Here is a 23500-nt window from a genome sequence, read left to right as displayed (position 1 = left end):
ACATGGTATGTACTCACTAGTGGATATTCACCATAACGTAAAGGATAACCATGCTACAATTTGCAGACCCAGAGAAGCTAAGTAACAAGGAAGATTCAAGAACAGAAACATGAATCTCACTGTGGAGGGGAAAATAATAGAAACTGCTCATGGACTAGGGAGGTATTATGACTGACGAGGTGTGGATGGAACAGGAGGGACCAGGTTGGACGTAGGATGGAGGGAGAGAGTACTGGGAAAGATGACTGGGATTGGGGCATCTCTAGGAAAAGCTGCAGACCTAGTGCAATAGAAACTCCCAAGAATCTATGAGGGTGACCCTAGCTAAGACTCCTAGCAGCAGAAGATACAGAGCTTGAACCAGCCATTTCCTGTAACCAGGCAAACTTCCAGTTGTGGGATTGGGACACCAACTCAGCTACAAAACCTTCAACCTGCAATTTGCCCTGCCTACAAGATGTGCTGGGGTAAAGGTGGCACAGAAATTGTGTGAATGGCCAAGTGGTGATTAATCCAGCTTGAGACCCATTCTAAGAGAGAGAGCTTACTCCTGACACTGTCTGGAGGGCCAGGACCCAGATGCAGGATAGCCCACACACCTAGGATAGAACAGAACATGGCTGGAAAACAAAAGTCAATGAAATGATTCCTAATGATACTCTGCTATACTCATAGATCGTTGTCTAGCCCAGCTATCATCAGAGAGGCTTCAGGCTTCATCCAGCAACTGATGGAAACAGGTGCAGAGGCTCACAGCCAAACATTAGGCGGAGCTCAGTGAATCCTGCAGAAGAGGGGGAAGCAGAATTGTAGGAGCCAGAGAGGTCAAGGACATCACAAGAAAACTCACAGAATCAACTAACCTGGACTCATGGGGGCTCACAGGGACTTAACCAACAACCAGGGAGCCTGCTTGGGGCTGATCTAGGCCCTATGCATATATGTTACAGTTGTATAACTTGATCTTGTGGGACTCCTAACAGTGGGAGCAGGAGCTGTCTCAGACTCTGTTACCTGCTTTTGAGACCCTTTCCTCCTACCAGGTTGCCTTGTTCAGCCTTAATAGGAGAGGAGGTGTCTAGTCTCACTGCAACTTGATATACCATGACTGGTTGATGTCCATGGGAGGCCTGCCCTTTTCTGAAGAGAAACGGAGGAGGAGTGGATCGGAGGGGAGGGGGAACTGTGGTCAGGATGTAAAAAACAAACAAATAAATAAATAAATACAGAAAACGGTACCACCACCACAAAATGAAAGTTAAACTTTAAGTGACAATTATTTCAACGCAAAGGTGTTCAAGCATGGGCTGCCACATACATTTCAGGTCATCACAGGTTTTAAGGAAATTATTTTGACAACAGATAGTAAAATTACCTAAACATTCAAATAATTTAAAAAAATTTTTGTACCTGGTTTCCAAAAAGGTTAAATCCATTAATCGCTTCTAAGGCTGCTTTTGCTAAACCAACCGAGCTAGAGAGAAGAAAAGAGATTATTACTGACATACCACGTAAATCTCTTTATGAACAGTCATCACAACCTCCATGGGGGAAAAACACCAGTCCCACACTTCATTATTTTAATTTTTTTTATACTAATCACCCTTGGAAACTATTTTTAGACTCTACCACTGAATAGAGCAGTTTCATTCATGAACTTGACAAAGAACAGTGAACTTGGGTGTGTGCCCTGTGCAGTCACCGCCCGGCTGGACATCATTACTCAGATCAATGAAACAGGCTCTTTAGGTGTCAATTCTGAGCCTTCAAAAGGAATTTTGTGTGTCATATTCTTGTTACAGAATGGGATTTAGCACAGCCACTCAAATATGCACTTTCTAGGATCCAATAAAATTGGCATTACTTTACGTCCCCAGAATTTCTGATCACTACTCTCTCTCTCATTTTGGGCTATATTCTCTGTAATAAAGTGAGTGTTATTTCTCTCAGTGTCTCACTCCTTTGGCTTCTCAGATGCTACATATAACAGTGCTGAAAATGACTTACTCCATTAAAAATACAATGTTCTATAAGATTATTCTAAGCAGAGTGAGTTTTTGTCCTTGTTTAGATCATGCCTGTTCCTGGCATAACTGAAGTTCTCATGTCCAGTTTATTTTACCTACTGTACATTTATATGTTTTACTCAGACCCAACTGCATATATAGCTCACATCATTGAAAATCAACAACCTGTCATCAAGTCAGTATTTCTCTAGTGTAGTCCTGAAGCAGCAGGAGCAGCAGCACCTAAGAAGGTATTAGGAATGCCAGTTTTCACTCTTCACTGGGGGGAGGTCCCAATAAACCATGTTTATTGCCCTCCAAGTGTTTGCATGTATGTCAAATTTCAGAACGATTGGCCCAGTGTGTAGCTCTGTTGTAGGACACCTTCCTGAGGGTACAGCATGGCAGTTCTATCTTAATCAGAACATGTGTGACTACCCACAAGAGATGGGGAGGGGAATTACACCCTCCTCTGAAATCCCAGCACTCTTCTGATCTGGCATCCCCCCAGCATAATTAATTCTGGTCAGACGCATGTAGCTTCCGGGGGTGTTCAAGTACAGTGTTGAAGCTGAACTCAAGTGGGGGTCAGAACAACTATGCAGCTTTGACGTCATCATCCATGCTGGGTTGGGGTGCTCTGGTGATGCAGCACTCTGCTCACCATGTTCTTGTGAGTACCCTGAACCTTGTTCCTGTAAGCACAGTGAAGTCATGGTTCACCAAGTTGAACATGGATGTAGCTGGGGTGGAGTGCTCTGGTGATACAGCACTCTGCTCACCGTGTTCTTTTAAGTACTCCGAACCTTGTTCCTATAAGTACAATGAAGTCATGGTTCACTAAGTTGAACATGGATGCAGTTGTTCTTTGTTCTGTTGTTAGAGCCCTGTATGGGGTGAAGAGATGTTCACTGACATCTCTTCTAAGAAAAGTTAATCCAACAGGCTCAGTGGTAGAATGTTCCTACTTAAGGCCCTGGACTCCTTTAGGGAAATGAGTGAATAAATTAGAACTATCACACTAAGCTATTTATTACTGCTTTATCAACATTTTAGATGTTTATATAAGCTGTCCTTAAGCAATTTATTTTAAGATTAAAAAGTGATTAAACACTTTAAAATCTATGTAGATGGTAGAGTGAAAAGATGATATTCCTTGTTCTCATTACATATAACTAAAAATCCCAGACATTACGAACAAAACAAACATATTACTGCTCAAAAAGACAAAGAGAAGAAGGCAGACAGGCCACCATCTCCAGAACTTTAGAAATAACAATGCAGTGATTTCTCTGGGTTCCTTCTTTGCCTTATTGACTGACAGCCACAGATAAACTGAAAATGCAGGGAGACATCCCAAAAAAGCATTGACAAACAGGCTCATGGCTAACTACTCTGGAGTCTGCAGTGCAGTCGCAGAGGCAAGAACGAGGTGCATGGGAAACTGGATGGGCAGGGAGGTGTGCTGTGACCCTCATGCCACTTCCCATGGCATATCGTATGTTCATCCAAACACATGCACATGCTCTCTCTCTCTCTTTCTCTCTCTCTCTCTCTCACTCTCTCTCTCTCTCTCTCTCTCTCTCTCTCTCTCTCTCTCTCACACACACACACACACACACACACACACACACAGAAACATAAAAAAAAGTCTGCTCTAATACTAAGGACCAGGAAACGCAATCACTTAGACAATAGCCAGCCCACTCAGATAAAACTGTGATGATGTCCTCCTATCCAGTCCAGTGCATGTTAGGTCTCAGCATGCTCAGCCTCTGTGATGCCAAGAAGTAATGAGAGAAAGCTAAGGCTGCTGTTCAAGATGGATGATAAGAGAAGCCCCTTCCAATCAATCATGGAATCAACAGAGACTCTGGATTCTCAATACATCAATGATTAAAGAAAGGAATGTTTCTGTCCTATTAAGATGGTGTCAGAAGTGACCTAGTAGTGAAGCAGGCAGTTAAGAACACCTGCTGCTCATCCCAAGGACCTGAGTTTAGTCCCTAGTACCCTCATTGGGTGACTTACAAGCATGTAACTACATGTAACTACAGCTCTAGAGGATCCAATGCCCTTTTCTGGGGGCATCTGTACACATGTGCACACAAACACACAAATAAATGAAAACTAAAAAATAAATCTTTAAAAAAATAATTAAAAGAGAATGCAGAGTTAAACTACAATTTAACTACATACTGCTAATAAGGATCTCATTTCAAATGTAACAGTATAGGTAGAATGAAAGTAAAAGAATAGTAAAAGGTATGTCACGTAAACACTAATCAAAAGAAAGCTAGGATGAATATAATAATAATACATGAAGTGAACTTCAGAGCAAAGAAAATTACCAGAGAGACATTATATGATAAAAGAGATAGATGCAACAAGAAGAGATAGTAGTGCTAAGTATATATAGACCAAACATAAGGCTTTAAGGTATGTGAAGTCAAAGTGAGAGAACAGAGAAAAATCAAAGGATAGTCACACTGGAGATGTCAACGGACTTTAAACGGTTGGTGGAACAAGGGGATGAATCAGCAGGGATGTAGGAGGACTTAATGCACTACCAATGTAGTTGAGATATAGGAGGACTTAATGCCACTACCAATGGGAGCTGAGATATAGGAGGACTTAATGCCACTACCAATGGGAACTGGGATATAGGAGGACTTGATGCCTCTATCAATGGGAACTGGGATATAGAAGGACTTAATGCCACTACCAATGGGAGCTGAGATATAGGAGGACTTAATGCACTACAAGGAATGAGATATAAGATTAATGACTAAAAATGGAATAGAGGAGTAATGCACTACCAATGGGAGCTGAGATATAGGAGGACTTAATGCCACTACCAATGGGAACTGAGATATAGGAGGAGTTAATGCACTACCAATGGGAACTGGGATATAGGAGGACTTGATGCACTACCAATGGGAACTGGTTTTTAGAATAATCTATACAACAAGGCAAAACACACAAATATTTTCAAGTTTTATTTCATTCTATTCGATTTTATTATTGTTGTTTACATGTGCATATAATGTGTGCGTATGTGCGTGCATGTGCACATGCTGGTACATGTGCCATGGTGCATGTGTGGAGGCCAGCGGACAAATTGTTCAAGTTGTTTCTCTCTACATATCCTTATGTGGGTTCTAGGGACCAAATTCAGGTTGTCAGGCTTTCAAAGTAAGCTTTTCACCTACTGAATCATCACATTACCGCACAACACATCCTTTCAAAGCACATGCTAAGATACACCAATACAGACCACACACTGACCATGAACAGAAACCTCAAAAATATAAACTTATTTAAGTTATGCTGTGTTCTTTGTTTACAATGGAATGAAAGTGAAATTGGTAGCAGAAGAATAACAGGAATTGACTGTTCTCTTATACCAGTTTTAAACAAGGCACATCCTTCTAATGCCCATCAGGCTCACAGAGGACATCTCCCGTAAAATGAAGGAGAAAATGGACACATTAAATATATGACACGTTAAAATGTATATGGAAAGGCTAAAGTAAAACTGGGAGGGAAATTTTATAGCATTTAGAAAAGATTCAAATCAATTATTGGGCTGGAGGGACAGCTCAGCCGTTAAAGGCTAGGCTCACAACTAAATCAATTATCTAAGCCTTCACCTTAGTTAAACCTTCACCAGAAAAAGAGCAAATTAAACCTATTCAAGGTTAAAAAAAAAAACAAAAAAAAAACCAAAAAAACAGAAAAGTTATGAAATAATGAACTGATTTTTAAAAAAGTATCACTAACTAAAATTGACAAATATCTAGAAAAACTTGTAAAGAAAGAAAATGAAAGCCACAATGACCAGTATCAAACACTAGAGACATCAAATGGATAATTAAAAAAAAAAACTCCAAACAATTCTACATGCATAAATTTGCCACTTAGAAACTCCCCAGTTCCCAGAAAAGCAAGAAAACCCAAACTACCACTATTTTCTCAATATGGAATTAACAAATAGGATAGCTCTATAATGGGAGGTGAGAGAGAGAGACAATATGAAGGAGAAGGAGGAGAAATAAAGAACACTAAGGATGATTGAGATAGCCATAGGGAATTACATTATTTTATATTAACCTAAAATTATAGAAAATATGTCTAAGTTTATATGATCTCTCTCTCTCTCTCTCTCTCTCTATATATATATATATATATATATATATATATATATATATATATATATATAATGAAGTTATGGTTATGCCATTTGGGAAGATTACGTCTCCCCCAAGAGCCACAGACTATCAAAAATCCCAGCACCAATCATGAGAAACCTCCTTTAGAGCTGGCCAGGGGGGTCCAAGAGACTCCCCAAACAGTAACAATGTGGGCTACTGCTGTTGCCCTTGGTTGCCTCCCAGAAACTGAAGGTAAGACCCTGTTGCTAAAGACATCAACAACTTTGGACACAGGACTTGAAGGATTCAAGCTTGATCTGATCCAAGAACTCCCTTTTGAGGATGAGCTTGCATAGTATCAGAAGGTGCTATGCAAGCTGCCAACAGAAGAAAGCAATCAATCGTCCTGCCCCACTGTGACATCTATGTCAGGTGACCGGGCAAGATATCCTTAAAGGTACAATAGTGGCATTTACATTTTGGGGGTAACCAACAGCTATCTAATGGGATGTAAAGCCTGATCAACAGGAAAGAAATCATGCCTGGAACTGCAAATCTAGCCAACCTCATAAGGTCATGGATCTTAAGAGTATTTACTGCCTTGCTAACAGCATTCCACATAGGTATCCTTATACCCACAGGTAAGTATAGGTCTCACCCTTCATCAAAGAAACTTCTTTTTCCAACATATGGAGACCATAACAGAATGCCACAAACAGTCAAAATGTAAATAGCAACTAACCTTGGGGTGTCCTGTTAATACATCTACAACAGAACTCCTACACCAAAGACTCAGGGAACATTGTGGAAAAGGGAGAAGAAATATCAGAAGAACCAGAGGACCAAGAAGTCTGCTGTGGACTGTATCTTACAGACACTACAGGAAAGCTACACCCATGAAATCTTAATAGGGCTGCTGAAACAAGGTCTGAACAATGACAATATCAGTTGCTATGTCAACACAGAGGAAATCTCACAGAACCCCACCCTTAAATGAGGAGTGACAGGCAATTAACAACTGCTGGGAGAAGAACAATTGATCTTCCCCAGGGATGAGCCCCTAAGTGGTTACTATACCAAATAGTCAGTCCTAAAATAATATACATGCTAGCAACACTGAACAGACCCAGCAGGTTGTGTATATATATCTATGTGTGTGTGTATTCACTTATATATGTAATAACAGTAATTCAAGAAGAGGCCACAAATTTGAAAGAGAATGGACGGCATGGAAGGTGTTGGAAGGAGGATGTAAAATGATGTAATTATATTTTGATTAGAGAAAAAAGTCAAGACAAAATCATGATGACTGTAGGATTTCACTAGATTTATACCAAATATTTAAAATGAATAACTGAACACAATTCTCCCATGTAGAATTCATGTTATGAAGCAAACATTACCTTGACACCAAAAGTTATACATAAGATACAAGACGAATCTATAGACCCCTATGACCTATACACCTCTTCTGAGCATACCCATTAAAATCCTCAACACCATTCAACAAGGTGGGACATGAACTCTCATTATAACTAAGTGGGATTTATTCCAGGATACAGCCTGGTTTAATAATAAAAAGGTCAATCAATATAATCTATCCTATCAACACTCTAAAACTATATGGTTATATCAACCAATGGATAAAAGGCACTAGAAAAAGTCAGTGTCTGTTCGTGAGAAAAGTTCTCAATAGCTAAAAAGGAAATCTGATCTACAGATATCCCACAGCTAATCTTCAATTTCCAAATGACATGATTGTCTATGTAAGAAGTTCATTAAAGAAGTCCATCAAAATCCCAGCAGGACTTTTGTAGTTACAGACAAGATTACTCTACATTATATGGAAAATGTTAAAAATAATTGCAGAAACAAAGAAGAAAGTAGAGGAATCAGTTTATTCCATTTCAAAATTTATTATACTGCTGTCTAATTGTACTGAAGTCGATGTGGTACTGGTAGACACAGACACACAACTCAGCAATAGAGAGATATGATATATGTCCATTTAAAAATTATTATTATAATAAAGTTATTGGTTATATGCATATTGCGTGTATACATGCATGTGGACATATGTACTGTGTGCCATGGCACATGTGGACTGGGGAGAGAACGACTTTTATCAGTCAGTTCTTTCCTTGTACTGTAGGTTCCAGGATTTGAACTGAGGCCCTCAGGTAGCATGGCAAGCACGTTTACTTGCTGTATTGTCTTGCCAGGCCTATGCCCATGGAATCAGCCAACTAATGAATCAAATTTATTTTCTCATGCTAGTGTTCAAACTCCAGGCCTTGAGCTAGGTAGGTAAGTGGCCTACTGAGCTACACCATGCCATTTTATTTTTAAGAAGGAGAAAAGCGTTTCAATGGGGACAGTCTATAACAAATGGTGCTGGGAGCTGGACATCCAGACAGGCAAATAAAGAAAAACAAACCTTCCAAATCGCAACATAAGTCTCACACTTTATACCAAATTACCTGAAAATGGATCATGAATGTAAATGTAAGATATAAAACTATGAAACTTTGTGTGTGGGGGATATAGAAAATCTTCAGGATCAAAGACTATGCAAAGAGCTATCAAAACCACATCAAAAGCATAAACCATAAAATAAAGAATTGCTGAACTGGACTTCATAGGAATTAAAAACTTTCCCATTACAAAAGTCTGTATTAATAATGGGATGAGCTGGGTGGAGAGAGGACTCAGCAGTTACCAGCACTTGCCGCTCTGACAGCGAGTCCAGGTCCCAGCACAAACATGGCAGGGCCAGACTCTGTAACTCCAGTCTCAGGGGTCCTCTGAAGGCTCTGTAAGCATGTGGTACACAGACACATATTCAGGCATGCACACATACACATAAAATCATTTAAAATTATTTTAAAGATAGAATGAGAGCTGCGGCTATAACTCAGTGACAGAGCACTTACCTAATGTGCATGAGGTCCTAGGTTAAATTCCCACTACCCCAACAAATAAACAAACAAATAAATAAATAAAGACTAGTATATAGAATATAAAAAGAACTCTCAAAAATCAGCAAAAAAGTCCAACTAGGACACTGCCAAAAATATAGAGAAACATTTTATAGACCACAAATAAATACATGAAAAGATGTTCAACATTATCAGCCAATGGGAAAGCCAAATAAAACCAGAATTGGGCATCATTATAAGCTAGCTACAGTGGTTAAAATAAAAACTACTGACGATACTAAGATAGACACAAACTACATCATTATTGTTGTTAGAAATGCAAGTTTATACATGTATTCTAGAAAAGTTTGGAAATTTTTCAAAACTTCAAAAACTAACCATGTAACTAGGATATGCACATAATAACTATGTATATAATAACCAATACTATGCATTGTGCCTAGAAAAGCTGCACTTCACACAAAAACCTGTATGGAACATTGTTTTCTTTTGTGATGCTTGTGCATCAGGCATCAGATCGAAGAAACCACTGCCTAATCCTAGATCAAACTAGATCTTAGTTTCTTCTTGGCCATGTATAGTGTTTCCTATTATATATAGTCTTTGAGCTACATCAAGTTTATTTCTGTACATGGTATGAAGTAAGATCTATATCTATCTATTGGTTTGCATGTGGCTATCCATTTGTTCCATGATTTCATACTGAAAAGACTATTCTTAATTGGGTTATTATACTATCAAAATGAATTGACCACACATAAACAGATTTACTTCTGAACTGTTAATTCTATTGATCTCTATGTCTATTTGTATTGACAAATCATGTAATCTTAAATTACTGTAGCTTTGTAATAAATCTTGTTTTGGTGGAGAGGGTGATAGTTTATCTTTTTATTTTTTGAGTCAAGGTCTTATGTAGTTCAAACTAGCCTCAAATTTACTATGTAGCTATGATCTTGAACTGCTAATCCTTCTGCCTCTGTTTCTACCTTCCAAGTGCTGGTATTATAAACATCAGTTTTGTTTTGCTTAGTGTGGGTCCCAAATACTCAGGAGGCAGAATCTGGGATCATTTAAGTCTAGAGGCTGGAACCATTTGTAAACATAGTAAAGGCAACATCTCAAAAGGCAGTGGGGGTGGGGAGGAGGGGCAACTAAATGGCTATAGAACCAATCTGTAAATGGTTTTCCAAATAAGTGTAGTGTTTACTTCTTTTGTAAAAATACACATTTACTGCTTAGTTATATCTTAATCTTCTTTCCAAATATAATTAATTAAGTAATTAGACATGCTATAAATTGACAAACACACTAATTTGTTATTCACTAGTTATTTAAATCTCTGGCAGTAGCAACTTATTTCTACTGTGGTCTTACATTTTACTGGCAACTAATAAGTATTGTTGAAAGAATTAAGAAATACTTTAATGGACAAGGAATTCATGATTCTATTACTAGTTGTTGATATGTTGATAACATATGTTGATAACTGCAAGGTGATATCACATGTTTCTTCTAGCATTCATTCAAGAAAGCTAATATATGGCAATGATTACTTCAAAGATAGTTTGTAGTAAAATGATTTGTTATAAAAATGAAATCATTTCTAGAGAAGATGATAAGATCTGAGCTAGATAATTTATAAGATATGAGGAAACCTACACACTGCCAGGCAGAAATTGGGCTCACAAACTTCTGCTTACAAGTTTGGCCTTAGCTCCCTGAGCTGCTCAATCACATTTACAGGACAAGGACCTTTCAGTACTGCAAATGTAACTGATGTTCACAAATGGTTCAGTATGAAAAATGCACAAAATGAAGCAGAAAGGATAGAGACGCTTGTATAATAGCCAAATTAGAAAACAAAATATTTAAGTATTATTTAGTCCAGGCATGGTGGTACACCCCTTTAATCCTAGCACTTGGGAGGCAGCTGACAGTGGATCTTTGTGAGTTTAAGGCCAGAGCTACTCAGTGAGATTCTGTCTCAAAAAAACAAAACATAACAAAAATAACGAAAAAAAAAAAAAAACCACCAAGTAGTTGTCTTAAATAATGAATACCACAGCAATCAAACTGCTACTAATCCATTTTTTTTCTTTACTAGAAAACAAGGACAGCAGAATATAAAACTTTTAAGACTTAAAAATTGGATTTTAATTCTTTTACTTCTAATGTCATCTTTATTCTCAAATATAAGACTTACTGACAAAGAAGGGGATGATTTGGTTGAATGTAAGAGTCTACTTAGGAGTTAATGCTTAGAAAACTTTTCGTTACATTAGGGCTTAGGATTCAATGGATGCTTTGTAAATAAAATTGAGTCTTCACCAAAACAAAGGAGAATAGGTTTAAATGCAGCCCCAGAGGCAATGTGAAATATTGGATATGAACCAGGAGTCGTGAACTGATGCTGCTATAAATAGAGACGAAAGTGCCATTCGAGCATTTATTACAGGACTTAGAGAATGAACAGCAGAGAAAAAAGGAACATGGTCTGGTATCATCCCAGCTGTCCTGGGAGACACTAAAGGAAGCTCAGGCCTAGAAAAAGCCCAATCAGCAGAGAAAGCAGAGTCCAGCAAATGAGGTTACTCGGGAAACATTTGAGAGAAGTGGTAAATTTGGAGCAATTCATAGAACTTCTACTGAAGCCAGGGGAAGGGTGAGGCTGTGCTCCATGGAGTTCAGGTAAAAGAGGAAGAGAACAGTTAAACAACAGCAATCTGGGGCTTATCTAAGAAATATTAGGTAAGTTTAGACAATAGAGCTGAATGCCAAGAACTGAAGGTAACCTTGAAACCACAGTATAGTGGGTTCATTTTATTTTTCACCCTAATGTTCTTGACCTGGAATCCAGTTCTGATTCTAATTTACTGTGTATAATTTAAGGGGGCAACATTATACCCTCCTCCAAACTTAATTTTTCCCTCTTAAAAGGGGCTGATGCTCTCTATATGATTGAAATATATATATAGTCGATAACTCTGCAGTACCACACACTGCAATTTCTAAAGGACTGATGAGCATAGATGTCAAAGAAAAGGGCTGTAGTAGTCTCAGAACACCAGAAATGAGTGTTTTAGTGGCGCAGGGACAGATGCCTTCCTGCATGCCAAGTACAGCTTAGAAGGGCATTACTCAGTGTGCCAGGAGAAGGAAGAGCCAAAACTAAGGCAACAGTCAGATCCCCCATCCTCCACTCCTTCTGCTACAGAGAACTGCAAAGTCAGACACAGGGAATGGCAGACTCCAAAAAGTGAGGAGAGTATAAATACTTACTACAAGCATTACTACGCACAGACAGATGCTGACTCCAGAGAATCACAGTGACCATGAGTTTAGAGGAATGGATTTTTTTTTTTTTTTTCCAGAGACAGGCTCACTCACTGGCCTGGGCCTTGTCAAGTTGGCTAGGCTGATTGACCAGCAAGTCCAAAGGATCTACATGTCTCTGCCTCCCAGTGTACCACCACACCCTGGATTTTAACACAAGGCCTGGTTATCAAAACAGGTCCTCATAATTTTAAGGCAAGCACTTTACCAAATGAGCCATCTTCCCAAATCCAGCAATAGATCTTGATATTGAAACCCTACCCTAGAAAATGTAAGGACGCTGTTGCAATGGGATTCATATAAATGACTGAAGAGTTCTGTTAGACTCAACTAGTTGTGGTGTTTTGAATAAGAATGGCCCACATAGGCTCATATATATGAATGCTTAGTCACCAGGGAGTGATACAGTTTGGGAAGGCTTATGAGATATGGCCTGGTTGAAAGAGGTGTGTTACTGGGTTTGGGCTTTGAGGTTTCAAAAGGCTAAACCCACATCCCCCTACCCCTGCCTGCTGCCTGCAGATCAGGATATAATGCTCTCAGCTACTACTACAGAGCCATGCCTCTCTGTGTCCTGCCATGATGATAATGGACTGACCTTCTGAAACTGTAAGCAAATCCCCAATTAAATGCTTTCTTTTATAAGAATTGCCTTGGCCATGGTGTCTCTTCACAGCAATTTAACATTGACTAAAAAAACACTAGTTTTTTTTTTTTTATTATTTTACAGTGATGTAAAAATAATAGCAACTCAGTAGAAAACATACTTTAAATTTTTATCTTTTCCCAGCTACAGTTTTTCCCTATAAATACTCTACGCCTGGTCTCACTGTCACTGCAGCATTTCCCTCCATCTACCGTGTGGTGGCCCAGGTTCAAACCTGACAATAAAAAGAACCTTTATGTGCTTGCATGGGAAACAGGCTCCTTGGTGGTCTCTGGGGTTTTCAAAAACCAGGTACAACAGTAGCAACCCTATAAAGTAACTATCATTAGCTTCATTTTAAAGATGAAATAGAGCCATACAATGATTATATAACTTATTCAAGTTTACACAGCTAGGATCTGGAGGTAGTTTTAAAATAAGTATGTTACATTAATTTAATGTGCTGTAGATTAGTCATTGATCAAAACATACCTAGTTGTAGATTCTTTTTTAAATCATTAATTTTATTATTTTTAGTTATGTGTATATATGTGCCTGTTTGGGAGCATGTGCACATGAGATGCCTTCAGAGGTTATCAGAATACCTGTAGCTGGAATTATAGTGGGGGTTGAACCACCAGACAATGACTGAGAATGAGACTCAAGTCCTCTCTATAAGACCAGTACATGCTCTTAACTGCTAAGTCATCTTTCCAGCCCCAAAGATACAGATGCTAAACCAGTATTTTCTGGACTTGTTTATATTCTTCATCTAAGTCTCAACAGTTCAAACTGCCAGCTAGTGATAACTTTTGCTTAAATTCTTTAGTGCACCACCTCTCAGAAAAAGAGCAGAGCCTATGGACTTGTACTGCATTTAATCAGTCAAAAGATAACTCCTGGGGAATTAAGTTAGGATAAATAAAAGGTGTCTTTGGTTATTAAAGCTATTTCTTCAACAACTATACATACAGAGAATTTATAAATTACCAACCTCAGTCATCAGCTATTGTTCTGTGTGGGGGCCCCAAAACAGCTTGACCACACAGCTGCCATGACTGGCTTAGAGGCCCAGATATAGCTTCTCCCAGGCAACACCTGGACCCAGGAAAAACCATGAGCTGACCCCACCAGTAGGGCCTGTATCTAACAGGAAATACCTGACATTCCAAACATTCCCTATATGTGGGATGACTCATCCCTAAGGGGCTTGAGGGCCAGACAGCCCAAACAAGTAAAAAAGATACTTTCTGAGAGCCAGCCTGGGTCTGCCTGATGGTCTCAGCTACAGCAGCTGAAACATGATCTGGAGATGACCTGGACCAATGAGAGGCAGCCATGTCACACCAGCAGATGCATATTCATCAGACCTCCCCCCAGGGTGGGGTGGAGGGTATATAAGGTTTACATCTTCCTGAATAAACTGAGCTTGTTGTTTCGACATTCTCCCAGAGTCTGTGTGGTTTGAATCTATGCCTACTTGGCCCCCGCCCCCAAAGGGAACAACAGCAAAGACCCTGCTACATCTGGTGATGAAACCTGGGAAATTTGGTACTTGAACAGGGTCAGTTTGTCTCCCTTTACTCATGTGCAGCGCTGGTTGAGAAGCCCCCTTGAGCGGTATATTTTGGTGAGTAGGCCCCTCTACATTGTGTAAATTTGGTCCTTCAGCAGGTAAATGCTGGGACCCAGACTTTCTTCTTTCTGTTTGTCTTGTTTGTGAGTCTGTCTGTATGGTAGGGTGGCATATACTTTTGTTCAGGCTCGCCTAGCGTTTCCATATAAGGGCTGGTCCCTCAGGAAACAATAGCCACAGTCTAACTATTTTTAGTTGTATATGTGTATATGTATGTATGTATATGTGCGTTTGTGAATGCATGTGTATACTTGTGGGTTGTGATGCCTGGAAAGATGGATCAGTAGTTAATAGTGCTTGCTCCATAGGTATTTTCAGAGAACATGTGGGAACCTGATCTGTGCATAAGAATTCTGTTCCTGGCCAGAAAAAGGGAAGTGGCCTCAGGAGCAACTCTCCAATGGTTTTTCATGCCCATTTTGTTGTCTATAATCAAAGGCCTAAAGCCATCCTTTACTGAGGAGGTCATTAAAGCCCACAACAAGCACTGTCAGAAACAATGTAACACTAACTTATCTATTGTCTTCATTCCATCCATGACTGATATTTCCTCTGCCTCTACTGGCAAGGAGAGGCATGAGAATAGGTGTAAAGTGATGGAAAGGGATGGAAAGAGAGAGGAAATGATTGCAGCAGCTTCTAAGTCTATACCGGCCGCCCTTCTCTCTGCTCCCTCCATGCCTCAAGTGGCTACCCCGCCACTGCAGTATCCACAGAGTGATTTGATTGAATGTCTGCCTGCCGAGCCAGCTGCTCCGCATACCTCCCAGCCTATTCCACCTATGGTGCCACACATTCCCACCATGGCATTTCCAGTTAATGTGGGCCCCAATGAGGCCAACCAGCCATGGATACCTACCCTTCTTGCAGACCTGTCTTTGATCCGTAAGGCTGCTAGTGAATCAGGTCCGTACTTGACGTATTTAGAGCAAGTCCTACGGCAATGGGCAATGCATTTACAAACTTATTATGATGGGCACCATTTGATGAAGGCTCTGTTGGAGCCTATGGCCTTCCTTAATTGGCGAGCTGCCTATGATGACCAGGCTGAGGCTCAGGCTCGTTTTAATATACAGTACAACATCAATGTTTCTCTTGAGATGCTCATGGGCCGAGGATGATATGTTAACCCTGACACACAAGACCAAATTGGCCAACACACTTAATGGTATCTCCCAAGTCAAGTAAAGTTTACTTGACTTGGGAGATACCATTGCCCTTGGTGCATTGAAGGGATCCCATTACCCTTCAGTGGCAATATTCTGTTCCCTATTAACCTGGGGGTGAGGATATGCTTGCATTTTTCCCCCAGAATACCACCACACCAATATGGGTATCCTCCAGAGATGTGCGTCTGGCAACAGACCAAGAGACTTTGGACAAAAAAAGAAGCTTTAGAGGGGTAATGTATGATTTGTCCTGCTACTGTGACATTCATTAGGAAAGGTCATGTCATCACTGGCATGTGACCCTAGATAGTAAGCAATTGCCTCACCCCCTACAAGGTCGATTATACAACACCAGAAAGACTTCGATTGGTGCAATAAAAATGACAGGGGTCCCATCCATGTCCTTGAGATTAAAATTTTTGACTAATACTTCTCTTGTTTAAATATCTTCTGCAACAGATTCACCAACAAAAGGCAGCCACAAAGGTGACCCTACAGGTTTTATTGGCTCTCAGACACCTAGATCAGAGTCCTCCTAGAGAGATAATGCATACATGGCTCACTGAGATACAGAAGGCTACTGCCTAAAGCCCACCACCCAGACAGCTCTCCAGGATTGATGCTTTTCCAGGGCTGGTAGTCAATGACGGATACGAGCTTGTTTGGCAAGCCAATCTAAGACAGACACAGTCCATTATGCTGAGCTCTCCTGAGGTAGGGTCAAGAAGGTTAGGGCAATGCACCCTAGCTCCCACTGAGCATGTCCTATAAAGTAATAAAAAGGGGTAGATATGTGGGATGACTCATCCCTAAGGGGCTTGAGGGCCAGGCAGCCCAAACAAGTATAAAAGATACTTTCTGAGAGCCAGCCTGGGTCTGCCTGATGGTCTTAGCAACAGCAGCTGAAACATGATCTGGAGATGACCTGGACCAATGAGAGGCAGCCATGTCACACCAGCAGATGCATATTCATCAGACCTCCCCCCAGGGTGGGGTGGAGGGTATATAAGGTTTACATCTTCCTGAATAAACTGAGCTTGTTGTTTCGACATTCTCCCAGAGTCTGTGTGGTTTTATTCTGTGCCTACTTGGCCCCCGCCCCCAAAGGGAACAACAGCAAGGACCCTGCTACACCTATACCCATAGACAAATGTCAGCCAATCAGGGTCCTGAACCTTGGAAATCCCCTCACCCCAACCTCTGCTATGATTAAAAACCCCACCCTGCCTTGGTTATGGGCTCTCTGTTCTCACTGCTACATAGTCAGAGAGTCCAAGCTCTGAGCTTGAAAATAAAGGTTCCTTGCTTTTACATATGGGATTCAGTCTCCCTGGTGGTCTTTTGAGGGTCCCCACAATCTGGGCATAACAGTTCCTTTATTTGAACACAAGTTACAGTTCAAAATGTGATGGCACTCATACAGAAGAAAGCTAAATTTTATTGAAAAGTATGAGAGCCTGTGGTTCAGGTTCAGGTAGAAATGATCTCTGTAATGTGAAAAGGAATCTCACATGCATTGCATATACTGTTGATGTTTGGACATTTTAATATCTTTGATATTTCAAATAATGCAATTGCAGAGGAAAAGATACAGCATGGTTTACCAGAAAGGCCAAGCTGTAGGTTAAAGAGAGGGCTGAACTGCGGGTGAGGATGGGAGACAGATTTTGCTCCTTTCAGGCATCTGTCTGTGATGCCGAGAACATTGCTTTTATTGTAAGTGAATCCTATTTGGATTACAGACAGGAAAACAAGCTGTACCGGAATTAACACAGAGACAACAGATCCAATCTAATGCTTTGAAGTTTTAGTTTCATATTCAAATCCACACATTTAAACAACACTAAAACCGTCCTCAAAACTGGGCAAATACCTCGAGTGTAGTTCCGTACTGCCATTATTGTATTTGCTTCCTCTTTCCCAGACACCAAAGTCAGGAACACGGTAAACTCTTTCTACACAAAATACAAGGTTTTGAATAAAAGAGACCTAAAAGAAAGGAAAAGAAATGAACGTAAGAACACATGCAACACTGAGAACAATTACATACCACCTAAATCCAAGTATGAACTTATCTCCCAAAGTATATTATTGCCTTCCCTTCTTTTTCCTAAGACATGACCCCATGTACTCCAGGCTAACCTCTAACTTTCGGTTACCAAGTATGACCTTGGACATCTCATCCTCCTGCCTCCACCTCCTGAGTGCTGTGATTACAGTCCTGTGGCATACCTAGTTTGGGGTGCTGGATATCAACCTCAGGGCTTTGCACACACTGAACAATCACTCTACCAACTGAAGTACTTTTTTAATGCATTGAATTCTTATGATGATTACATTATTATGAGTCCTCTGCTATATTAGTTTTTCAAATATAATGCTTACTTTTGGTGAGAACCTAATTAGTTTTGTATAGTACAGAAATAAAATTTAAATTCTTTCAATGTTCCAACTATAATTCTTCAATGAGGTAATATCACTGTTTATAAGGGCTACATGTCATAAGAACTAAGTAAAATGAACAGTATGATATGCTGGGTAATATTTAGAAACTAAAGTATCTATATGAAATTTACACACATATATATTAACTGTACAGTTTGAAAGATTAGAAGAATAACCTTTTAAAAAGTAAAAAGGATTTTTCTTTTCTGCAAAATTCTGGTTCCATGTTGATCAACCTGGAGTTTTCAGTCCATGCTTCTGGAAAATAATTTTCCTTCCTGTCCTTTCTGTAACTATAGATCCTGATTATAAACACAGCCCACAGTTGGAAGCTGTGCAGGACAATGGAGACTAGAGAGAGCCACAGTGAGATTAACATAAAGAAAGCCACCTGGCAGCATGCTAAGCCTTCTCCACTTCAATCTTATAAAGAGAGCAACTCTGGACAGTCAGTCTGATTTCTGTTCTACTTGTGTTTCCTTCACTCCTTTTCTGACAATCAAGCCAATTTCTCCTGCAGGGTCCTGAGTGGTCTTTTCAAAATCTTTAGAGATGATAGTCTCCAATTTCCAAATCACTAATGAAAGCAATTAGAGGTCAGCCATTTTTCACAACATTTGGTAAAAATGTTATATGAATCTTGACAGTGTCATGATTTTCACAGTGGACATTCATGCCCTTCTTAAGCTACCCATTCTCCTCACACGGCTCTATGTATTAAACTGCCCTCTGACTGGTGCCTTGGGTTCCAAGTGGTTCAATCATGTTAGTCTTGCTCATTTCGAACTGAAACAACACTTCTTTCAAAAAATAAATTTTCCTTCAACCTCAATTCAAAAGGATGAAATAGCTAATAATCCTCATTGTTCTTAAAGCCACAAGCATAGCTCATTATCTTTGTGTTTCACATGTTGCCCTCCCACCACCTCTAATTAGTATACAGGTCTGCTCCTCCTGTTTGCAGCTATAAAATACCAGAAGCTCTGAACCATTTTCTTTCTCCTTAACTCATTCTTCAGCAAAATCTGAAACTGAGATGAGATTTCTGCCTTTGTATTCCATTTTATATGACTATTCATATGTTTTATTAGAAAAAAATATTAATGTGATGACTATGGAATACTCTCTTAAGTCTTGCTGGAATTATTGTATATCTGAACAGTATTGCTTTTAAAGTTACATTCATTTATTTTGTGCATGTGTATATGCATGAGTATGTATGTATGAGTGAGTATATGTGCATGTGTGTGAGTGTGTGTAGGTTTGTGTGTGTACCAAGCATGCATGTGGAGGGCAGAGGACAACTGTGGGAATAGAAAACCATATCCCACTATGTGAGTGCCAGGGATCTAATTCAAGCCTTTAGGCAAGGTGGCATGTACCTTTACAAACTGAGACATCTTGCTATGCCTCTCCCCCTTTAAAGACACAGAATCCTGCTGCAGTATGCAAACTGCAAACTACCTCAGAACTCTTGGACTGCAGCACTCTTTGCATCAGCCTTGTAAGGAGCTGGGAAGACAGGTAGACATCGCTATACCATATGTATTACCCCTTTTAAATAAAAATGACCTTGAGATCTGAAATACACCTAATTGCAAAGGATTCTGCAAATAAGGAGCTAAAGACCTGCATAACTCTCCTGACCAGAAATATAAATTTCTTATGGTTTTCAAATAAAAATATCAACAGAAGAACAGATGAGAATCCAGGCTCTCAAGTTACAATAAACTACGTGGATAGAGGAAATGTGATCTAGACAAACAGAATACTATCCAACAATTAAGAAAAACAAAATTACATAATTCCCAGGAAAATGGATGAAACCCAAGTTCTTCATGAAAAGTGAACTGTTATTCTAGGCCCAGGGAGACAAAATAGGGCATGTTTTTCCTTAAAAGGGAATTGACAGCAGAGGAATACTTAGGACAAGGAGGAAGACCAGTGGGGTGGGGAGGAGGCAAGGAAGAGGATAACAGGGATGAACCAGGTACAAACACATGATTTGGATGGATGTATGAGAACACCTGATGTAACTCATCATTGTTTAAAGACAGAGAACTGGATACCCAAGAAGACAAGAGGTTGCACAAACATGAATGCAAAGATCATAACCATTTCCTAGGTATTCTTTGTATTAACTTCAATACTGATTCTATATATTTGTGCTAGCTTCATTCTGCTGCTGTGATAAAAAACAAAACAGACAAACAAACAAAAAACAAAATAAAAACCCCTGTGACCAAAAGCAGCCTGGGGAGGAAAACGGTTTTTTTTTGGGGGGGGGGGGTTATACTTCCAGGGTACAGTATATCATTCAGGGAAAGGGGTAGGAACTCAGAGCAGGAGCCTGGAGGCAGGAACCATGGAAGAACTCTACTTGCTGGCTTGCCCTCTGGGGAGGCTCACTAATGCTTAGCTAGCTTTTTGTTTTATAGCCCAGGAACACACTCACAGTGGGCTGGTCCTCCTAAGTCAATTAACAAACAAGACAAGGCCTCACAGATATGCCCATAGACCACCCTGATCCAGTCATTTCCCCAACTGAGGCTTTTATCTAGGTTGTGTCAAGCTGACAATTAAGACCAACCAGGATAGTGTCCAATGCTATTTGCCCCCTTCCATCTTAATACCAATTTCTGATGCATGTTAACTTGCTTTGAAGGTATGTATCACTGAAATCTAGTTTTGGAAGAAGTCCATAGGAAACATTTCTAATATAAAACTCCTTCAATATTCATCTCCAAATCATGGTTATGATATTTTCTGAATGTTTATGAATATCTTTAAAAAATAATGCAAACATTTGAAATGCTCTGACAATAGAGTGCAAATGAAATAATAACATTTTAGGGTGAAGTTTAATGTGGCTAAAATTGTGCTAAAAAGCAAAATCTTAGAGGGCTTTATAAAATTTAAGGTATACGATGATAATAAACTGCTAAATTTGATATTAAGAGGACCTCAGAGTGAATTAACAATTTTATAATTTGTTTGCCATTAACTCTAAAAGCATTACACATGTGTGTGCATGTATATAAAACATTTTCTATAATAAGTCAAATTAATCAGCATGTATCATAATTCCTCACAAGTATGGTTAATGCTTACAAAATTCCATTAAGAATAAATTCTAAGGTTCCTTAGCCCTAGAACTAGTTAAGTGACTATGGTTAGCAGTTGTTGTATATTTCCAAAAGCTATAGAAGAAATGATTTTGAATGTTCACAACACAAAGAAATGTGACTGGAAAAAAATGTGACTAATATGCTAAATTACCTATCCTAATTTGATACAGTATACATCTTGAATCAAAACATCACACTATGCACCTTAAATATATACTAGGTCAAGTAAACTTTTAATGCTCACATATAATTTATAGGGCAATTTCTGAGTAAGAGTAAAGAAATTAGGGCTTGAAGAGATGGCAGTTAAGAAAATTTATTGCTCTGGCAGAAGATGGAATTGGTTCCCAGCACCCACATTAGACAGCTCAGAATTACCCGTAACTGCACACTACCCCCCTACATAATTTAAAATATTAATAATTAAAATTTAAAAAATTAAATGAAGAAATTAGATGAAGACTGAAGTTACAAATGACCCAACAGAGTCATTAAAAATATCTTTTCTAAAATTTATCAAAATAAAATAATTCAAGGCCTAGGGAAGAAAATCAATGGGAAAGAGAACTTGCTGAGCAAGGACGAGGACCTAAGTTCAAATCCCCAACACTAGGTAAACACTCTAGTGTTGGTGAGCATGAGCAGAAACAGAAGGATAGCTGGGGCTTGCTGGTTGCCAGCCTGGCTCTAGGTTCAGTGAGAGACTCTGAGTCAATGGAGTAAAGTGGAGGATAGAGCCAGACACCTCATACCTTCTCTGGCTTCTACACATATAAGCACTCTCACCCGCATCTACATGTGTGCATATAGCAATCTAACACACACATATGCACATAAATAAAAAAGTCAGATCCAATACTAAAAGCCAACTTTTAATATGCTTATTATACATTGTGATGGCTATTTTTGGTTGTCCATTTGACTAGATCTGGAATTAACTAAAACCTAAGCAGCTGGGCACACCTGTGAAGGATTTTTCTTGACTGGAACATGTGAGGTAGGAAGAGCCACCTTAAATACAGATTAGTTGAGGTCTAAAGACCTATTCTAAATCTAGGTCACACCTTCTGGTGGCAACCCAATTAAAGGGCATGGTAGTGAAAGGGAAAAATCAGTAGCCATCTTGAGAGACACTTCTCCCTCCCCTCCTCCAAAGGTATTTGCTGACCAGCAGTTTTAGAAGTGATCAGAAATTGAACTTATAAGGCTGGAACAATAAATCTATGTATCCTGGACTTGGCAAAACAAGATATGGGGAGTAATGGGCTCCACTGACCAGAAGTTGACCTTAGAGGAATGTAGGGCTGCAACAATAAATCTGAAATGTGTCAAAGATGCAACAAAGAAAGAGAACTACAGACCAATCTCCCTCATGAACATTGATGCAAAAATACTCAACAAAATATTGGCAAACCGAATCCAAGAATAAATCAAAACAATTATCCATCACGACCAAGTAGGATTCATCCCAGGGATGCAAGGATGGTTCAACATACGAAAATCAGTCAATGTAATACACCATATAAACAAACTGAAAGAAAAAAACCACATGATCATCTCCTTAGATGCTGAAAAAGCCTTTGACAAAATCCAACACCCCTTCATGATAAAGGTCTTAGAAAGATCAGGAATACAAGGAACATTTCTAAACATAATAAAAGCAATTTATAGCAAGCCAACAGCAAACATCAAATTAAACGGAGAGAAACTCAAAGCGATACCACTAAATTCAGGAACAAGACAAGGCTGTCCACTCTCCCCATATTTATTCAATATAGTACTAGAAGTTCTAGCTAGAGCAATAAGACAACAAAAGGAGATCAAAGGGATACAAATTGGCAAGGAAGAAGTCAAACTTTCACTATTTGCAGATGATATGATAGTATACATAAGTGACCCCAAAAAACTCTACCGGGGAACTCCTACAGCTGATAAACTCCTTCAGTAAAGTGGCAGGATACAAGATCAACTCAAAAAAAAATCAGTAGCCCTCCTATACACAAATGATAAAAGGGCTGAGAAAGAAGTCAGAGAAACATCA

At 39.4% G+C, this 23500-nt stretch overlaps 1 protein-coding gene across 5 annotated transcripts in view; it reads right to left on the bottom strand.

The window, feature by feature from the left end:
- Positions 1-23500, bottom strand: part of Phkb (phosphorylase kinase regulatory subunit beta) — a 210132-nt gene that overhangs the window by 106836 nt on the left and 79796 nt on the right. For all 5 annotated transcript variants that reach the window (XM_028893952.2, XM_028893954.2, XM_028893951.2 and 2 more), the window contains 2 exons: positions 17760-17875; positions 1411-1474 (listed from right to left, as the gene is read on the bottom strand). In XM_028893952.2, coding sequence (XP_028749785.1) covers positions 1411-1474; positions 17760-17875 — 180 coding nt within the window. The remainder of the gene's footprint in view (positions 1-1410; positions 1475-17759; positions 17876-23500) is intronic.

This window comes from Peromyscus leucopus, chromosome 5 (genome assembly GCF_004664715.2).
Source record: "Peromyscus leucopus breed LL Stock chromosome 5, UCI_PerLeu_2.1, whole genome shotgun sequence".
NCBI lineage: Eukaryota > Metazoa > Chordata > Mammalia > Rodentia > Cricetidae > Peromyscus > Peromyscus leucopus.
The sequence above is the reverse complement of the archived record's forward strand: the minus strand, read 5'-3'. Positions and strand labels throughout refer to the sequence as shown.